Source organism: Suricata suricatta, chromosome 17, assembly GCF_006229205.1.
Source record: "Suricata suricatta isolate VVHF042 chromosome 17, meerkat_22Aug2017_6uvM2_HiC, whole genome shotgun sequence".
Lineage (NCBI taxonomy): Eukaryota > Metazoa > Chordata > Mammalia > Carnivora > Herpestidae > Suricata > Suricata suricatta.
The window spans coordinates 40,930,087-40,949,496 of record NC_043716.1 but is presented as its reverse complement, the minus strand read 5'-3'; the positions used below and the strand labels follow the sequence as shown (position 1 = coordinate 40,949,496).

At 45.3% G+C, this 19,410-nt stretch overlaps 1 protein-coding gene across 1 annotated transcript in view; it reads right to left on the bottom strand.

The window, feature by feature from the left end:
• NMT1 (N-myristoyltransferase 1) overlaps positions 1-19,410 on the bottom strand; it is a 34,961-nt gene that overhangs the window by 14,807 nt on the left and 744 nt on the right. Inside the window, exons 2-3 of the mRNA XM_029928954.1 lie at positions 7,752-7,860; positions 4,933-5,077 (exon numbers count right to left, since the gene is read on the bottom strand). Of these exons, the coding sequence (XP_029784814.1) occupies positions 4,933-5,077; positions 7,752-7,860 (254 nt within the window). The remainder of the gene's footprint in view (positions 1-4,932; positions 5,078-7,751; positions 7,861-19,410) is intronic.

Below are 19,410 nucleotides of genomic sequence, written 5' to 3'. Positions count from 1 at the left end.
GGTAAGCTTCCGACTCTGGCTCAGGTCATGCTCTCATGGCTCGTGAGTTCAAGCCCCAAGTCAGGCTCTGTGCTGACAGCTCAGAGCCTGGAGCTCGCTTCGAATTCTGTGCCTCCCTGTCTCTCTCTGTCCCTCCCCTGCACTCTCTCTCTCAAGAACAGACATAAAAAAAAAAACCCCAGGCTAAATCTTTTTGCTTATGCCGGTCACGAGTCCCTCCAAGCAACGAGCATTTCCATTCTCTCCTTCACCAAATGCTCACGGCGCCCCAGAATACACCGGGTGTGGGGTGGGAGCTGGTGAGAACAGCACAGGTCCTCGTCTTCACAGGCACCTGCCACCCAGCAAGATGAGGGCCCCTAACAATGACAAACCAGTTCTCACAGGCTGCCTCAAGGCTGGCTGAGATCTGCAAGACACAGCTGACAAAGCAGAGTTACAGGAAATACTTAGAAAGCTGATGCCACTTTTTATGGATTCAGTCTGGAGTGCCAACAAAGCACAGAAGTGGCCGTAGGCTCCTGCCACATTCTCCTGCCAGTCCCTCGCTTCATGGCTTCCACCAGTGGGGGGCGGGCCTGCCCTCCAGCTTCTCAGGGCTCCAGGGTCTCCCGCTGTGTTTGTGTAGGAGGCTGCCGCAGAGCATGCTGGGAGGGCAGCCAATGATCTCTAGATCACCCAAACCCAGGAGGCAACTGAGGACGCTGGGAACTTTAAAAGAAAACCCTGGACTTCAGAAGGTCTCTTTCTGTACACTTTCCCCCAAACATTATCTCCGCCTTCCAACATCAAAGATCCAAAACCACACACCACAGCAACCATAAGGACTTAGAAACAAAGAATGTGAGATTTGGGAGACTTTATTTTTAAATGTTTAATTTTGAGAGAGAAAGGGTGGGAGGGGCAGAGAGCGGGGGACAGAAGTTCCTAAGCAGGCTCTGAGCTGACAGCAGAGAGCCAGGCATGGGGCTTGACTCCACAAACTGCGAAATTGTGACCCAAGCTGAAGTTGGATGCTTAACTGACTGAGGGACTCAGGTGCCCTGATATATGGGAGACTTTAAATCAAATAAACAGGGCATGGATAAAGGTAAGAGTGGGGAGGCTTCTCCCTCAGAGCCCAGAGAAACTACATACAAGTCCAAGTTCTCCCTTGGTCAGTTACTTATAAAACCTAATCTAGGGGACATCTGGTTGACTCAGTTAGTAGAGCATTCAACTCTTGATCTCAGGGTGGTGAGTTCAAGCCCCACAATAGGTGTAAAGATAACTTAAAAATATAATCTTTAAGGGGTGCCTGGGTGGCTCAGTCACTTAAGCGTCCAGTTTCGGCTCAGGTCATGATCTCGTGGTTTGGGAGTTCCAGCCCCATGTTGGGCTCTGTGCTGACAGCTCAGAGCCTGGAGCCTGCTTCGGATTCTGTGTCCCCTCTCTCTCTGCCCCTCCCCTGCTCCAGTGCTCTCTCCCTCTCAAAAGAATAAACATAAAAAAATTTTTTTTGATAAATAACTTTTTTAAAAATAAATAAATACATTAAAAATATTAAAGCTAACCTGCGAGTGGTGAGACTGCACTCCATGGGGATGAGGGGGAAAGAGAGGGCTCCACGAGCCTCGACCAGAGCGGGAAAGCGAGGACTGTGAAAAAGTAGAAGCACGTGATCTGAGAAGTTTACTTGGGAGCAGTAATTGGGGAACAGAATTACATCTGTATTTGGGAACACAGAACTGTCACACAGCCTAAAACATGTGCTATTTAGAATGTGAACTTAAGGATGGTTGTAAACCTCTCAAGAATTCCAGGTCTCTTGGGGCGCCTGGGTGGCTCAGTCAGTTGAGCGTCTGACTTCAGCTCAGGTCATGATCTCACAGTTTGTGGGTTCGGGCCCCACGGCAGACTTTGTGCTGACAGCTAGCTAAGAGTCTGGAGCCTGTTTCGGATTCTGTGTCTCCCTCTCTCTCAGACCCTCCTCTACTCACGCTCTTTCTGTCTTTCAAAAATGAATATAAAACAGAAAGAAAAAAAAAAGAATTGCAGGTCTCTTTAGTGAAATACAACCTAATCATACCTCTCCCAACTAGGCGGGGAGTAAACAGTACACTTGAAAGGCATGATCACAGCCCCACCTGGGGGCGGGGGGAGTCAGGCAAGAAGCTGTAAGTCACACTACCTTCAGGACACCTGGAAGAACTAGGTTGACATATCAGCCACGCGACCCACCGAAGCCCATAACACGGTGCTTTCTGCGGGCTGACTCACTAAAGCAATGGAATCCTTCGTCTGGGCCTGACCGTGGACCTGAAGGGCAAACTGGTCAGGTGCTCAGTGAGGCACCGGCCCTTCCCCAGAGCCCCGCACCACGCATGGCCCAGAAGGCACATCCAGAAGAAATCCAGCTGGCCTTGCTCCACCTTCCTGAGCGCTTCCTGAAGCACTCAGGAGCCAACACATGGCTTTCTCGTGGACCTTCTGACAAAACTGGAGTGCTCTCTACGCTTACAGGTGGAGAAGCCGAGGCAAACACCACAGTTTAACAGGATTAACACCATGGATCTCAACTCACCTCTTTTCTGGGTTCCAGGTCTATGAAGAAGGGAGCTAAATTACTCATTTGTAAATTCCTAAAGAATAAAACCAGACCAAAACCCCAAGACCCCAAAACCCCATCTGAAAACTGGGCCAGGATGCCGGACAGCCACCACAAAATGCTCTGTTGTGCATCTCAGAGACGAGCGTGCTGCTCTCTGCGTTCTTCCTGCTCTGTGGCGGGGAGTGGCCAGTAGGACCCTTCCTAGCGATGCCCCACTAACAGTATTACTGTGATCCAATGCCTTCTTCGAGGGCTTAGCCAGTGGGCCTGGGACCTGGCTGACCTGGGCAGCCTGACACGCAAGGCAGGTGGGTCGGGACAGGGTCCTGGAATAATGCCTGCTGCCGCTTCACCGCTCCTCGCCATCCAGGCAGCGTTCTGCTTCCCGCCCTCTATGGGGCGCACCTCAGCTCACTTCTGGATTGTGACTGAGCTGTCCAGGAACTGCGCCTGCTCTAGAGCAGTTTCTAAAACTTCTGAAGTGGACACAAATCCCCTGTAAGTTTGGACCCCACAGGTCTGGGGTGGGGCCTGAGAGTGCATGTCTGCAAGCTTTTCAGCAGTGCCCCCTCCCCACCCCCGCCGGCCTGGGGCCCACACCATGAGTAGCACCGCCCTGTAACGTACACTCCCCGCCTCTGGAATGGACAACCTCCTCTGTGGGCACGGCTGCCCTTCCTGGCCCCTGCCCCCTCCTCCACACCAAACATTCTGGAGGGGATCAGTAACACACACACCTGCAGGCCACTTACATTTGGTGTCTGAACCAGTGTTTTTTTCAACATACTTACTTTCTCAGTCACAGAGAAAACAGAAATTGGGCCCAGAATCGTGATGTAACCACTCCAGAAACTTTCTGTCAACAGCAACATCTGAAGTTAGCCATCAACGTCAGCTGTGGCTTGGTCTCAGCAGGAACCTCTAACTCACCTGTCATGTCCTCTCTTTACATTTTCTGCCTGTCCCACCCCATTCAGAGTTTAGCATAGCTGTTTTAAAGACTGCCAACCAGGGGTACCTGAATGGCTCAGTCAGGTAAGTGTCCAACTTTGACTCAGGTCATGATCTCATGGTTCGTGGGTTCAAGCCCTGCCTCAGACTCTGTGCTGACAGCTCAGAACCTGAAGCCTGCTTTGGATTCTGTGTCTTCTTCTCCCTCTGCCCTTCCCCTGCTCTCTCTCTCTCTCTCTCTTAAAAATAAATCAATATTGGGGCGCCTGGGTGGCTCAGTTGGTTAAGCATTCGGCTTCCGGCTTTGGCTCAGGTCGCTCAGGTCGTGATCTCACGGTTCGTGGGTTCAAGCCCCGCGTCGGGCTCTGTGCTCACAGCTAGCTCAGAGCCTAGAGCCTGTCTTCGGATTCTGTGTCTCCCTCTCTCTCTGACCCTCCCCTGCTCATGCTGTCTCTGTCTCTCAAAAATAAATAAAAAACATTAAAACAAATCAGTATTAAAAATTTTTTTAAATAAATAAATTAAAAAAATAAAGAGCCCAACCAAACCTGCACAGGGTACTCCAGGGGTCCAACAACTCTGGTTAAGCAAATGTCAAATTACCTGCAGCCAGTGAGCGTGCACTGGCTGAGCCAAAAAGAGGGGGACTCGGCCCAACCCAGGATTAGACATTTGCCCAGATAAACAAGACAGTCTCTCTGTAAAAATCTTTGTGGGAAGACAGACCCAAGGGCACACATCTCCACTCACCATGTGCCAATATACTGTTTTTCTCTGTAGACTTATAGTAGATGAAGATGAACTAAAAGAATCAGTATTTGTTCTCAATACGAACTCCTGTGAAATAATAAGGTTCCCGAACATTAGTCTTTTCCATCCCCCCCACCTTTTTTTTAAAGTAGGTTTCACAACCAGGGGTGCCTGCGTGGCTCAGTTAAATGTCTGACTTCGGCTTAGGTCACAATCTCATCGTTTGTGAGTTCGAGCTCTGAAGTCAGGCTCTCTGCTGTCAGCATGGAGCCTTCTTCAAATCCTGTCCACCCCCCACCACCCCTCCCCTGGTTGCATTTGCTCTCTCTCTCAAAAATAAACAAACATCAAAAAAAAAAAAGTAGGCTCCACACCAAGCATGGAGCCCAGCTCGGGGCTTGAACTCATGAACAACCCTGAGATCAAGACCTGAGTTAAAATCAAGAGTAGGATGCTTAACCAAATAAGCCATCCAGATACCCACAGTCCCTTCTATACTGCGTTTTAAAGGCCACTTTCTAAAAATAACCACAAAGGAAGTTCAGGACTCTACCGTCCTCCCTCACAAATCCAGCAGGGTACTCTAAGCACAGCTAAGACACATCGCTTGCGCTCACCAGGGGAAGAAGGCACATACATACCCAGTTTGGGGACCGGCTGCGTGTCCCAGAACTGATAGCTTCGCTTACTAGCCTCCTCCATGGTTTTGGCAGGTCCCTGACCCACTGAAAACAGTTCAATGGCCTTCTGTATTTCCTGGATCCTCTCTGCGGGCAAAGAGTTCATCTGGACAAGACAAAGTTGGGGAGAGAAAAGGCCCATTATGTTAACAAGCACTTTGGATTAATAACCAATTCAGTAGTTAAGGGGTGTCACTCAAGAAGGGGTATGGGTCCTCCATCCCAAGCCCAGAGGTCAGATGTCATGTGACGACTGGGCAAAGAGTGGTTGGCAATGGGCTACTTGAAGGGGAGGTGCTTCCCACTGGGTTTCTCCTTCTTGGTCTCATGATGCCTGATGGCAAAAGGGATACATGCTCAGTGTCAAGTTTCAAACAGTGCAGAAATGTATAATACATACAGAGAGTACAAAACCAACCATCCCTCCCCTTAAATATAATCCTTATCAACAGTCTTAATTTAGGAGGTAGGGTGAGAAGAGGCAAATATAACTTCAGACTTTTCTGCATGCAAGCTACACACACACACACACACACACACACACACACACACACAGAGACATGTATAATTTTGAAAAACTAGAATTGGGTCATATGGTATTATTCTACAAGCTGTTCTTTTTTTTTTTTTTTAATGCTTATTTATTTTTGAGACAGAGAGACAGAGACAGAGAGACAGAGTACAAGCAGGGGAGGGAGAGAGGTGAAGGCACAGGAGAAGCAGGCTCCAGGCTGTGAGCTGTCAGCACAGAGCCCGAAGCAGGGCTCAAACCCACGAACCGTGAGATTGTGACCTGAGCCAAAGTTGGATGCTTAACTGACTGAGCCACCTGGGCATCCCTACAAGCTGTTCTTACAACACTATGTCTTAGAGACCCTTCCACGTGGAAACACAGACCTGCTTATTCTAACAACTGAGTCCACTTTATGCCCAGACCACAATATATTCAGCGAGTCTCTCACTGATGGGCATTTTCGTGGTTTTGCTCTTGAGCTTTACAAACACAGTTGTAATGGACTTTCTTATGTGTCTATTTTTGCTCACTGGGATACATATTTCTGTAGGATAAAGCTTAAGAAAGAGGCATGCTGGGTCAAAGGATATGCATGTTTGAAATTATATATCACCAACTTGCTCTCCAGAAAGAGAGTATCAATTAATAACCCCATGAACAGTGTGTTCATTTAGTTAATATCAATTAATACCCAAATGGGTGCATTTCTCCTTTACCCTCATTAGATTTACCAAATCTTAAACTCTAGCAATCTAGTAGAAAAAAAATATATTACTTTAATTTTAATTTCTTTCATTGTGAATTTAACTATCTTTTCATATACTGATTGAACATTTTTAGTTTTATAAACTGCCCACTCATTTCATTATTTTAATTGGTATGAACCAATTAAATGCATGAGCATTACAAATATTTTTCCAGTGTGTTGTTTATCTTTTTACCTTTTATAGAGAAGTTTTAAATTTGTCCATTTTTGTCTTAGGGCTTCTAGGTCTTATGCCAGGGTTATGATTATATAAAAATTCTGATAATTTTTTCTGTATTTACTTTACTTTTTTTTCCCCATTTAGATTTAGGACGGGGAGAACATAAACTAACATGTCTACAGTGCTTCTTCCTGGAGGTAGGACTACAAATGATTTTCGTTTTCTCCCTCTTACAGCTTTTCCTAGATTCTTCCCGGCTACCTACACCTGCACTCAGGTGCTGTGTGAATGGTGTTTTGTTAATTCTTTCTAACTTGAAAGGGAATCATTTTGATACATGCTTGAGCTCAAATCCGCCTGGAATCTTCTAAACACTCACCGCAGACAAACAATGAAACAAAAGCCTCTAAAGCCAAATCAAGGGCTGGGGCTGGAACCCCCGTAAACATGAGGAAGACCCCACCTCCCTCGTAGGGACACTGAAGGTTTGGGGCTAATTTAAATGAAGTACTGGGCAAGAACCTGGCCAACACGGTGGTCAATAATGGTGAGGTGTTAGTTTGTTTGCACAGTGGATTTGACATTGAGAACAGTAAAAACCATTTCTCAACACACTGGAGCATGACATTCGTGGCACAAAACAAAGTGTGGGTGTGCTGAGGTGAGACCAGGCACCCTGTGAGGGTCAGACCCTCTTCTGGAGGCAGTGCAAAGTGAGGAACTACATGTCTAAGCTTCCCCTGGGGTCCTACTCTGAAGGGGACACTTCACCTGAAACAAAAGGTGCTGGTCTTTGTTTTGTTTGTTCTTTTAAGAAACAAGCCAACCCATCCCCATACTTCTGAATTTCAGGTCAGTGGGTCAGTCTTGGGTCCTAAGGTCTAGGCCAGTGGTTCTCAACGGTGGGGCTCAGAAACAGACTCTGTGGGACTCATGGTTTCCGCTACAACGACTATGGCGCTAAGAGAATGCTTGCAGTATGTATGGGCTGGCCTTCAAAAGAACAGGCCTTTTATCTCCCAGTGGCGAGGACTGAAGAAGGAAAGGCCGAGAACCACTACTCTGGGTGGCCGGGGCTGTTCCGACGGAAGTGCTCTGCAAGGGGGCAATGTGCTCGGGGCTCAGCATCTAACCTGCTGTGTCTTTAAAGGTACGGACAGGACAGCGGGGTCATCACCTAGTCTAGGGCAGCAGAGGGCAGCGGGGGGTCCAACTCCTCCATCTTGAAGTAATGCCAGGGGAGACTGTCGATCTGAACTGCTCCTCTGCAGTTGCCCCCAAACTCGCTCGTCTGAAAAAGCAACTCTCTCAGTCACAAGAAAACAGAGCCTCCTTGTTACCTTCACAGGCTGATCCTGGGCTGAATCTGTCTCACTGCCTTTCTCTTTCTTCTTTTTTTGTTTCTTTTTCTTCTTTTTGGCTCCAGTGTCATTGGCTGGACTCAAACCACTGTAAGACAAAGTAAATACTGACGCAGGGTTTTTTTAAAAAATCATCTGTTTTGAGCTACACCGACAAAGAGCTTTCTGTGGAGCCAGACCTTCCTTAATCAGGCCTGCTGGCTTCGGAAGCCGACCAGAGAATCCAGGTCCCAGAGGGGCATTTGGAGGACACCGCGGACACAGCTCTCCTCACTCCCGCCAGCTCTAGGGCAGAGGGGGGTGGTGGTGGTGGTGGGAGTGAAGTGGGAGAGGGGCCTGAGCAAGAAATGTCCTGTTTGGAAGGACCTTTTCAATTCTCGCTTTTATTTTATGTGTTTATTTTCTCTAGAAGACCAGAGTGCTGGCACCAGAGGCCAATGATGATCGTCAGCAGGGCATGCCTACCACCAGGACTTCCTCAGAGCCCTGAATTTAAAGTGACAGCCCTAAGAGTCTTTTTGGAAACCTTCCTCACCCCCACTCCCACCCTCCCACTGCACTGGGTTTAGTAAGCTTCCCCACCTGAATCTAAAGCTCCAGGCAGTGCTGGAAAGAGAGGAGGGAACGAGCAAAAAGGCAGTTTTGCGTTGCTGCGATCGGGGTCCAAGCTGGGGAGCCCATCCTGAGAAGTGCCTCCAGCAAGCTGGCAGCACCGAGGATGCCGGTCAGCCGGCTCCCACTGGGTGATTACCGCGGGCAAAACCCATACTGGGGACCCGGGGACAACAACAGTGGAGCACCCAGCCACCGCTGTCACAAAGAGATTACGTGATCTGCGCCTGTGAACCTACTAAAGTGTATCATACACTTCCTCGTCCTGTTTCCCTCTACATGACACGCCCAACGAATGCACCGAAAACAGTCTCTCAGCCACATTTAACCGTCTCCTACAGCCTTGTTATTGTTTTCTATCAATGTCTTTACTGACACACAAATCATACATTATACTGCATTTCTCTGACATTTTCCCATTCATTTGCTCCCTACTGTTTTGTCCCAATTCTGGTTGATTTCTGGGTTTCCTTCATCTTTGTATTGGGGTCCCTTTATTTTATGGATGAAAGTTTTAAGGCTCACTTTGCATCAAGCTTTGCTCATTATGGTTGTACAGTTGACCCTGAACAACACAGGGGTTAGGGGTACCAATCTCCCACACAGTTGAAAATCTGCATACAACTTTTTTCTTTAATTTTTATTTATTTTTTAGAGAGAGAGAGACAGAGACAGAGTATGAGCAGAGGAGGAGCAGAGAGAGAGGGAGTCACAGAATCTGAAGCAGGCTCCGGGCTCCAAGCTATCAGCACAGAGACTGAGACGGGGCTTGAACCGCCAAGGGTGAGATCATGACCTGAGCCGAAGTCAGACGCTTAACCAACTGAGTCACCCAGGAGCCCCTGCATACAACTTTTAATCCCGCAAAGTCTTAACTACTAATAGCCTACTGTTGATGAGAAGCCTTACCAATAACATAAAGTCAATTAACACAGATTTTGTAGTTATGTGTATTATACATTGTATTCTTAAAATAAAGCTAAAAAAAATATGATCAAGAAAATCCTACGGAAAACACATTTATAGCACTGTGCTGTTATACACTTGCGTATAAGCAGACCTGTGCAGTGCAAACCCACACTGTACTTGGGTCATCTCTGTCTGGCTGCATCTGCCATGTCTAAACTGACCTTGGCACTGTCAGCCTGGGAACAATGCCTAACGCTACTCAGGCATCTTCCTTGGAAATCTTTCATTAAAAAGTCAAGATGAGCGGTCCCACCCGAGACTATAGTGAGCCCTAATCTGCAGCCACTAAGTGCAGGGGTTTAGCTGTATATTCTAGATAACCAATTTTCAAAGAATCAAAATTGTATAAAATATGCCATGTCATCATGGTAAATTCCACTTGAGCTTTGTTTTGCAATTCAGAAAGTCTTCCTGGCCTTAAATGCCTTAGGGGTGATTATGAATCTTAACCACCTCTCTCCGCAAGCGGCACCGTGTAGGGACAAGGCCACCTGCAGCCACTTCCTGAGAGATGCAGGAGCACTGGCGTCCAGACCTCATGACCTGATACCTGGACTAAAGTTACCTCCAGCTTTTACTGGATCTCCCTGACGTCATAATCTTTCTGCATCATCCTAAGCTATATTCAGCTGTGGGACTTACCTCAGTGAAAAGGGTTTCCATGCTAGAAAGTGTTTCCTTCCCACGCTAGAAAGTCTGCAGTGACAACAGCCTCTTATCCTGGCCCAGAGCCTTCCCTAGCCCCAGAGCCGTCAGTTCCCAACTAGCTCATTCACTCTCACCTCGCCCTGCTCTGCGGTAACTGCCTACACCCATCTGCCAGGCCTCTCAATGGTCCCTGACGTGGAGAGTTATGGAGTCAGGTCCACAAAAGGCTGGAGGTTACTTTGGTCCAAGGGTAAGGTCATGAAGTCTGGATGCAAGTGCAACTCCTAGATTTGTTTGTTTGTTTGTTTGTTTTTTAATTTTTAAAGTTTTTTATTTTGAGGGACACAGAGAGAGCTCGAACAGAGGAGGGGCAGAGAGAGAGAGAGAGAGAGAGAGAGAGAATCCCAAGCAGGCTCTGCAGGGTAAGCCCAGAGCTGGACGTGGGGCTCAAACTCACGGAACTGTGAGATCATGACCTGAGCCAAAACCAGACACTTAACCGACTGAGCCACCCAGGTGCCCCTCTAGGTATTATCTTAATGAGACACAGATTGCAAGACAAGAAAGGAAGACCAGTATCATTCAGAGGGGGAATAAGGTAAACTCCTTAAAACCAGATGCTCAGCAAAACCCCCAAGGCGATGGCAAAGATCATTAACCAGGAAGTCATTTTATGGCCTAGAGAAATTTTTTTCCACTTAATGGTTCAATGTTGTTATCACATACAGGCCTATTTGCGGCCTATAACAACTCTAAGTGATTTTTAAAAAGTCCAGACATACTCTCACTTCAGTCTCAAGATTATATGAAGTATTAGAAGGTTTAAAACCTGATTGATGTTAGGAAACAAAGCAGTGTCCCACTCTTGATACGATTTGTAAGTCCTCCTTCATTTTAGCTTATGGAATGAGTTCCCTGGGTCCTGGCTATGAATTACCATATATGATATATTTTTTTAAAGTTCTATGGATAAAAAAAGCCAAAGAACTGCTGTGTATTAACCAACTAACTTTCACATAAGAGAAACAGAAGAAATTACTTCCTCCAACTTTACAAATCTTCACAAGTATGCAAAAATCACTTAAAAACTACCTTCCTGCCTTTGCTCTGCTATTCAGTGGAGACACTTCTGTGTATCATCGCCTCCTGGATCCCATTTTTGTGGGAGGATGTGAGACTGAACCCTTGTTCTGTTTTACGCATCACCCACATATGCGCCTGACAAACTCTAAGACCCAAACTACAGCCAGAGAGCGAACTTCATTTTCCTAGCACTGCCTTGAATTTGCACGTGGAGCTACTCAGCAACAATCTTGTTTCAACTTGTATGTCAAGCATCCAGATAGATGAAGAACAAAGGGAAGTTCAAAGCAAGAAGAGTCATTTTCACAGAGCTCCCAGGTACTGAGCTATGTCCGTTGGAACACAGCATGAGCTCACCATGGGCTTGGAGTCAACAACCCAGACAGGATGACAACGGACTCAGAGAAGAGGTTTCCAAAGAACTCCGCTAGGGTTAGTTTTCAAGGTGGTTACAGCAAATTCAATTAGTCACAAGAGGGGCACCTGGGTGGCTCAGTCGGTTAAGCGTCCAGCTTCGGCTCAGGTCATGATCTCACATTCGTGGGTTCAAGCCCCACGTCAGGCTCTGTGCTGACAGCTAGCTCAGAGCCTGGAGCCTGCTTCGGATTCTGTGTCTCCCTCTTTCTCTGATCCTCCCCTGCTCACACTGTTTCTCTCTCAGTAAATAAATAAAATATTAAAAAAAAAAATCACACATCAATTAGTCACAAGAAACCAAGCTCAGAGGCCCTGAAAGTAAGTCTTCAAGAAGCATCCGAGGAAGCCAATACCATTTCAGAGAACAGCTTCAATGTGAAGTAGGGGAGAACCAAATCAGAGGACCCCACTGAAGCATGCTAGTCCTTCTCAAAGAATTCAGCCTCATTAAAAAAAAAGTTATTTAATGTTTATTTGAGAGACAGAGAGAGAGAGAGAGAGAGAGCGCACGCGCGCGCGCGAGCGAGCAATGGGTGGGGGGGGGGGGGGGCACAGAACCCAAAGCAGGCTCCAGGCTCCAAGCTGTCAGCACTGAGCCCGACGCAGGGCTCAAACCCAGACACCACACTATTTGAGCCAGAGTCAGACACTTAACTGAATGAACCACCCAGGCGCATCATTTTAAAAGGGACCTGAAGGCCATACCCAGTGGGTTAGTATTCCAGGGCATGTAGGGATTCTACAAATTGAAACAAATCTCTCAGAGAGCGCTCTAAGCCTGCCAGTTACCTTAACACACTCCAAAGAGATGGGCCAGAACCACAGAATACAAAAAAATCAAAGTCCAACTTTCGTTCATTTTGTTCCAAAATAATGAGCAAAGAATTAGTGAAATTTGCCTTCTTGGGGGGGAGGGGGTTCCTACAATGGACACGGACATGGGAGTTCACATAAAAATTTTGAAGTTTACATTCTCAAGTTAGTAAACTCAAGTCATTAATGACCAACCCTAATAGTGAAGGATGAATTAGCAGAATTAGCCAGGAATAGGGAAGACAGCAATCAAAAATGTTGTTAAAGGGGTGCCTGGGTGACTCCATCGGATGAGCATCAGACTTTGGCTCAAGTCATGATCTCACGGTTCATGAGTTTGAATCCCATGTCAGGCTCTGAACTCTGACAGCTTGGAGCCTGGAGCCTCCTACGGATTCTGCATCTCCCTCTCTCTGCTCCCCCAGCCCCCACACTCAGCTCATGCTCTCTGTCCTTCAAAAATAAATAAACATCAAAAAAAAATTTTTTTAATGTCATTAAAAAAATTTTTTTTTGATGGGATGCCTGTGTGGTTCAGTCGATTAAGTGTCTGACTCTTGATTTTGGCTCAGGTCATGATCTCAGTTTGTGGGACCGAGCCCTGCACCAGGCTCTGGGCTGACAGCATGGAGCCTGCTCGGGATTCTTTCTCTCTTTCTCTTTCTCTCTCTCTCTCTCTCTCTCTCTCATTCTGTCCCTCCCCTGCTCACCTCTCTCTCTCCCCTCTCCAAATAAATAAAGAACCTTAAAATATGTATATTTTTAATTTAAGTAGCCTCTATACCCAACATGGAGCACGAACTCATGCCCCCAAGATTAAGAGTTGCATGCTCTACTGACTGAACCAGCCAGGCACTCCAAGAAATGTCATTTTTTAATGAAGGCCAAGATATTCTAAGTTCAAACACAGAAACCCTATGGATGCTCTGGTATAAAGTCAGAGCTCAGGGAGGAGATAGAAAATGAGCCTCAGTGCTGATTTCTAGAAACAGAATGCAGGGCCAGGATGTGTGAGTGGGTGGGAGGGAGGGGCAGGCTGACAAATGAGCAGCAGCAGCACAGAACTTCCAGATAACATGAAAGCAGGAAGGGTTCATAATGCAGGCCTCTCTTCCATCCTACTGGGTGAGAAAATCCACTCAGAGGTGCGTGGCTGGGGAACAGAAAGCTGTTCTTGGGTGAGTGCAAGCTCAGCCACCAGCCTGGGAGAAATCTCTGAGCCACCAGGCTTAGCTTGCTGTTTACAAGAGAGGAAATCAAGGCCCAGAGATGTGAGGCAAAATGGTCATCAACTAACCAGTGGGTCCCCAGGGACAGGCCACCAGTCTTGAAAGACTTGGACCATTCCTTCCCAAACACTAGAGTCAGTCTTGTTTCTACGGGAATTTACGTGAGACTCCTCCAAAGCCGAAGGAACACCATTTCGTCACACAGGGCCCTGAAACAAATTTCTGTGGATCAGAGGAGCGCTTATTAAAGGCAAGGAGGAGAGTGAGCCACGCTTTATTTAGAAAGCCTCCTCTGACGCTCTAGCTCTCACTGGTATCTAAGATTATCAACTCGCAAACAACTGAGTACTTTACATATAATGTGTGGCTTCCTACCTTCCCAATAAAATTAAACATTTCCTGAGCATCAGGAGGTCTTACACTGCTGCTTCCTACACACCTCCAGTCGTGCTGGGTGCAGAGTTAAGAGTTCAACATATAATGTGCCTGACTGCTGTTTTCCAGCCTAACAGACTCAAATAAAACCTTGAAAAGCTTGAGCCCAAAAGAGGGTCAGCAAAACACCTCCAGTAACGTTTCCATATTCCGTATTAGCTGTGCTAATAGTCTATGAAAGGAAGGGAGATGCTGTGCTCTTCCAAGCCTCTGGCTGGGATTTGATACAGTCAACTTTCTTATTAAATTATCAACTTCCTTATTTGTCATTTCCTCCCACCTTAGGAAACTTTCCTATGAAAGTTAAGACAAGAAAGTGCCAGTAAAACTGTTTCACATGGTTTCTGGGTCTTAAGCACAGACCATGGATTTAGTTTTGACCAGGAGACATAAGAAAAAAAGGGTTCAGAAAATAAAATTGACAACTTTTCATCATTTACTTTCTACCCCTAAAAATTGGAAGTTAATTCTTTGGGCTAAAATTCAAAATTTCCAAAGAAACCTATTAAATAAATCCTAGCCTCTAGTGTTCTTTTGATCCCACTTTTGGATCTCAGGAAATCCTTCTGCAAATCAATTTACTTATGAGGTGTGATACGTTCACCAGTAATCCTGTCGGTACTCAGAAGGCCCAAGAGGTGAATGAAGTGGCATACAAGGGCACCCAGGAAGAAACCAGAAGGCACGACTCCGTACCAAAAGCCTCTCCTCTGCACTGCTGTGACTGTGGGGTCACTTACAGCAACACCCCAAACTCTGCAGAGCCCCACCAATCAGTTACTTAGAGAACTGCCCGTGAATCCTAGGTGACAGGTAAAATTAAAACGCTTTAGCACTGCCACCAAGGTACTCCAGGAGGCCTGTGAGAAGAACAGCAGGTTGTATGAAGAGATCACAAAAACTGCTTTATACTGCCATCCTTGGCCCTTCCCTGGGACGCTTAGCCAGAACTTTAAGGGTGAACGAGCCAGTTCCTGTCATGGAGGATAACTGGTTTTCTTAGGGGTCACAAAAGCCCTGAAATACTAAACTGTTTAGAACAGGATTGAGACAGAAGTGTAAATTCCACATCCTGAGGGTTGCTTTGGTGAGTCAGACTGTAACCTGGCAACTCCAAGGTCAAATCAGATGCTGTTTAGAGACCACTTTCAGTAATTTTCTGAGCAATGACTCAATGCTGGCAGAAACCTCACACACTAGAATGGATTCTGCAAAAGATACTCATCCATTAAGCAGAGTTTGAAGGGGCCGGCCACCTCCATCACCAGCTGGACGGTTCGCCTGGGAAAGCCCACAGGCTGCTGAATGGACCCAAAGACGGGACTCACTGCCGCAGAGTCGGAAGGCAGGACCAAAGGCAGAAGGGGAAAGAGATCCAGCAAGTTCAGAATGGATCCTCCAGGGCTGTCAAAGGAGAAGCAAACCTCAAGCCTCTCTACAAAAGCTCCATCAGCCTTTCTAAGTGAAGTCTATATGAGATAATCCACGGAGAGGGCTTAGCGCAGCGGCCAGCGCCGCGGTATTAATGACGACAGACGCCACTTATCAAATGCTTAACAGCGAAGCCTCCGCAGTTGCCTCTCAGAGGCGGCAGCGGCAGAAAAAAAAATTCTCAAGCAAGAACTGACCCTGGTGAAGAATTTTAGTTTTGTTTTTTCTTTGTTGCTGCTGCTGCTCTCACTAGAGGACATCATATTTTGTGTCGCCTTAAATGCAACCATCCCAAGAGCACCTTCCTTGAGGAATCAGAAGAGAAGTTTGCAGGGTAGAGATTTCAGACGAGGTGGCGGAGAAGAACTGAAGAAGCTTCTCCTAAGCTTATTACATCTAAGGCCCCATAATGTACCGAGTCTGCAGGCAAAGGGTTAAGTGCAGACTTGGTGAAGCTGGGAAATTTTAGAGTGAGCACATGAGTTAAACAATGTGAAAAATCAGCAAAACTGGTCTGCCACCAGCAGCGGTCTCCCTGAAATAGGCTCTCATTTACTTTTCATTTCTTCTGCTTTCCAGACTCTTCTCTTTGAAGCAGCTCTTGATTAGTTTCTTTTTTAATTGCCACTTAATTGGGAAATAAAATTAGAACACTTATTTGATATTGGTGATGAGGTTTCGCTTTTCATTTCTGCTTTGATCTAGTTTTGAAAAACCAGAAGCTGAAGGGAGAAATTACGAAAAAGGGACCTAAAAAGCTTCTTTCCAAGAGCTAGATGCAGCTATAGGCTGTCAAATAAATACAGAAAGAACCACTCTTGGAGAATCTAAAGAAAAAAACAAAAGCAAGGGAGGCAAGCTCTATGGAATTTCCTTGCAAAAAGCCCTTTGTTTTCTCTTAAGTATATTCATAAAGGATAACAGCTCAGGACTAGTGAGGTGAACTTATAAGAACTCATCTCAACCTGTCTCCATTTAGTAAGAAAACTGGATGGGATAGAGACATCCTTTATCCAAGGGACAGCTAACCAGCATCTCAGGGGCATTAATGACACTGCAAAGTAAATTCTAAAAGAATCCTAGGAACAAAATAATATAAAAGCCCTTTCCTATTCTAATCATCCAAAAAACCTTTACTTGTTTGTTAACCCAAAACTAAAATCTAATGCTAGCTGATAAGGTTTATTCTTTACGAACAATTGTTGGAAAGCCTTTCACTAAAAACAAACAAGTAAATTAAATCATACAGATGAACTGTGAACTGCAAGGGGACATGGCATTAAGATGATCTTTAGTCTAACTCTCCCCTCGATTGCTCAGGGTAACTTGTGTCGGGCAAGTAACTGAGGGGGGAAATGCTGCCTGCCTTTGTCGAGAGTTTTAAAAACACAGTTGACAGAAAAACTGCAGATACACACGTATATATAATACATGTATACATTACCCGTGTGCCACGTGAACACAGATCTGTGCTTAAATGTATATGTGAAATTGATCCTCATCAAATGTTCATTTATAAATTATGGAAAAAACACAACACAAGAAAAGTTAAGAGCTAAGTTTATACACAAAGGGACCCAAGAAACTAGCATGTCTGTATTGCCTATTATTCCAGTGCCCCAATGTAGCTTATTTCATTAGTGTAAAGTACTGTGAGCCCTTTCTGAAAGGAAGGTCTAAGAGAATAAGGATTAGTTTGAACTATCATGAACTTTTATTGCATATTGTATTTTAGACTCATTAGCATCGAAAGAAGGCTCTCCCCTTCAATTTTTACATCACTTTTGAAAACATTTTAAGGGGCGCCTGGGTGGCTCAGTCGGTTAAGCATCTGACATTGGCTCAAGTTGTGATCTCACGGTTCATGGGTTCGAGCCCCACGTTGGGCTCTGTGCTGACAGCTAGCTCAAAGCCTGGGGCCTGTCTTCTGATTCTGTCTCTCCCTCTCTCTCCTACCCTCCCCTGCTCATGCTGTCTCTCTCAAAAATAAATAAAACATTAAGAAAAAAAAGAAAATGTTTTAAGTGATATTAAATAAAGACCAGAAAATGCTCAAGAAGCCAAAAGAAAGAAAGAAAGAAAGAAAGAAAGAAAGAAAGAAAGAAAGAAAGAAAGAAAGAAAAAAGAAGCCAATGGAAAATTTCCAGGGCAAATGAGAGGATCCCTGAGTTCTATAGGGAATTCACAGAAAACTGTTGGAAGGCTTGCAATGAGACCGATTTGGGGAAAGAACGTATGTATGTAAGAAAAATCAAACACTCTTCCCCTCAGAGAGGAGAAACCCCACTAACGCTGAGCCGTGAATTTTAACATTTCCCATTTGTTCATCCAGCAAATACTCACTAATGCCCATTATTAAGTGCCAGTCATCTCAAAGACACGGTCCCTGTACTCAGGCCCCTTACATTCAGCTGAAGCAGGGACTGAACACATGTTATTTAACTGTTGTTATAAAAGCTACAAAAAAAAAAAAAAAAAAACCGGTACAGGATAAGAGCACAAGCTGAGGGAAGGAGGGAAGATTTAAAGAAAGAACACAGGGGAGGGGCAAGGCTGCATTCTGGATGTTATCTCATTCACTCCCTACGACTGGAGGTTAAGTGACTTCCCCAAGGTTACAGGACAAGTGTCAGAACGAGGCTCTGAACCCGGGTATAAATCACCCCCAAATCCATGCTTTTCCCACTGTACCACACTGACTCTTCCCAAAATTATTTCCTCTGACAATTAATAGGAAAATATTGACTCCTCAGATTCACGACCTCAGATCCGACCTTAGATTCCAAGTGCCAGAAGTAGGCTGTCCTCCAAGCTAGGGCCTCTGTTTTTCCCCTGCCACCTCCAAGCTCATTTACACAGACCTCCAGATTTGGGATGCTGATAAATGTGTTCACCCAGACCATATATGCATGTGCACCCACAATAACAACAAAACACCATCAAAGTTCCTTTTTCTTTTAAGGTTACCACTTTGTGGTACTATAAATAAAACTGAACTTTCTCCCAAACAGTTTTGCAAAGTAAGTCACAGATCATGGGGAACAAAACCAATTAAAGAGCTCTAGATGCTGGTCAGAGCAACAGTTTAGCAGAGAAAAATAAAAGTGACGTTACACACAGCGAAGAAAAAGTCATACTTTCCCGTCTGAAATGACTTCTAAATTCAACGATTCTCATCTACGATTAGGATTTCTACTCAGGAGGGCTGCACTTTCCCTTCTTCCTGTTCCTAGTTCCTCTTCCTTTTTCAGGAATCTCGAGCTTCAAGCTTTTGGTTACGTTGTATCATTATGTCTGTTGTGAGTTATAGCAAAACAACACGCTCTTATAAAACCAGATTTAACAAACTTCCTTTTTCTCTACATTCTTCTTGTGATTTTTTAATGCTGGCCAAAAACCATAAAAGCTAGATCTTTTAATCTCAGGATTCATCACAAGCAAATTAAAAACTACTTAAGTAATCTCTTGTTCTTCCATCTCTACAAGGCAGATTTTTTTTTTTAAGTTTATCCAAAAATTTCAACCTTCTACTTTTACCTACAGTATGACTGCTAATACTGCAAATGACATCATCGCTATGAAAACGAGACTCCCCCCCTACGAAATCAGACCACTACAGACTCACCCTAAGTTATACATCCAAAAGTCTCTCATAACTTTCTGCTAAAAAGCATCCATGTCAATGTAGACAGGGACAGTGAACTTAAGCACCAGCCACTGTAACAATATGAAGAAAGAAGAATAACAGGGTGTGGCCTACAAGAACAAAAATGGATTGGAAATGGAGCTCAACACTGAAATGCCTGATGAATTTCTTCTGCCCAAGTAACAGTTACTAGCAGACAAAACTGTAAAGCAAAACTGGAAATGTAGTATTATTCCCATTTCCAATCCCCACTGATGAAGATGCATCATTACTCAATTTCTTAAAGCTTTGAGGGTATTCCACAAAGTTAACAGAGGAAAGATCCTGTAAGATCTAACTACATATTGTTCAGGAA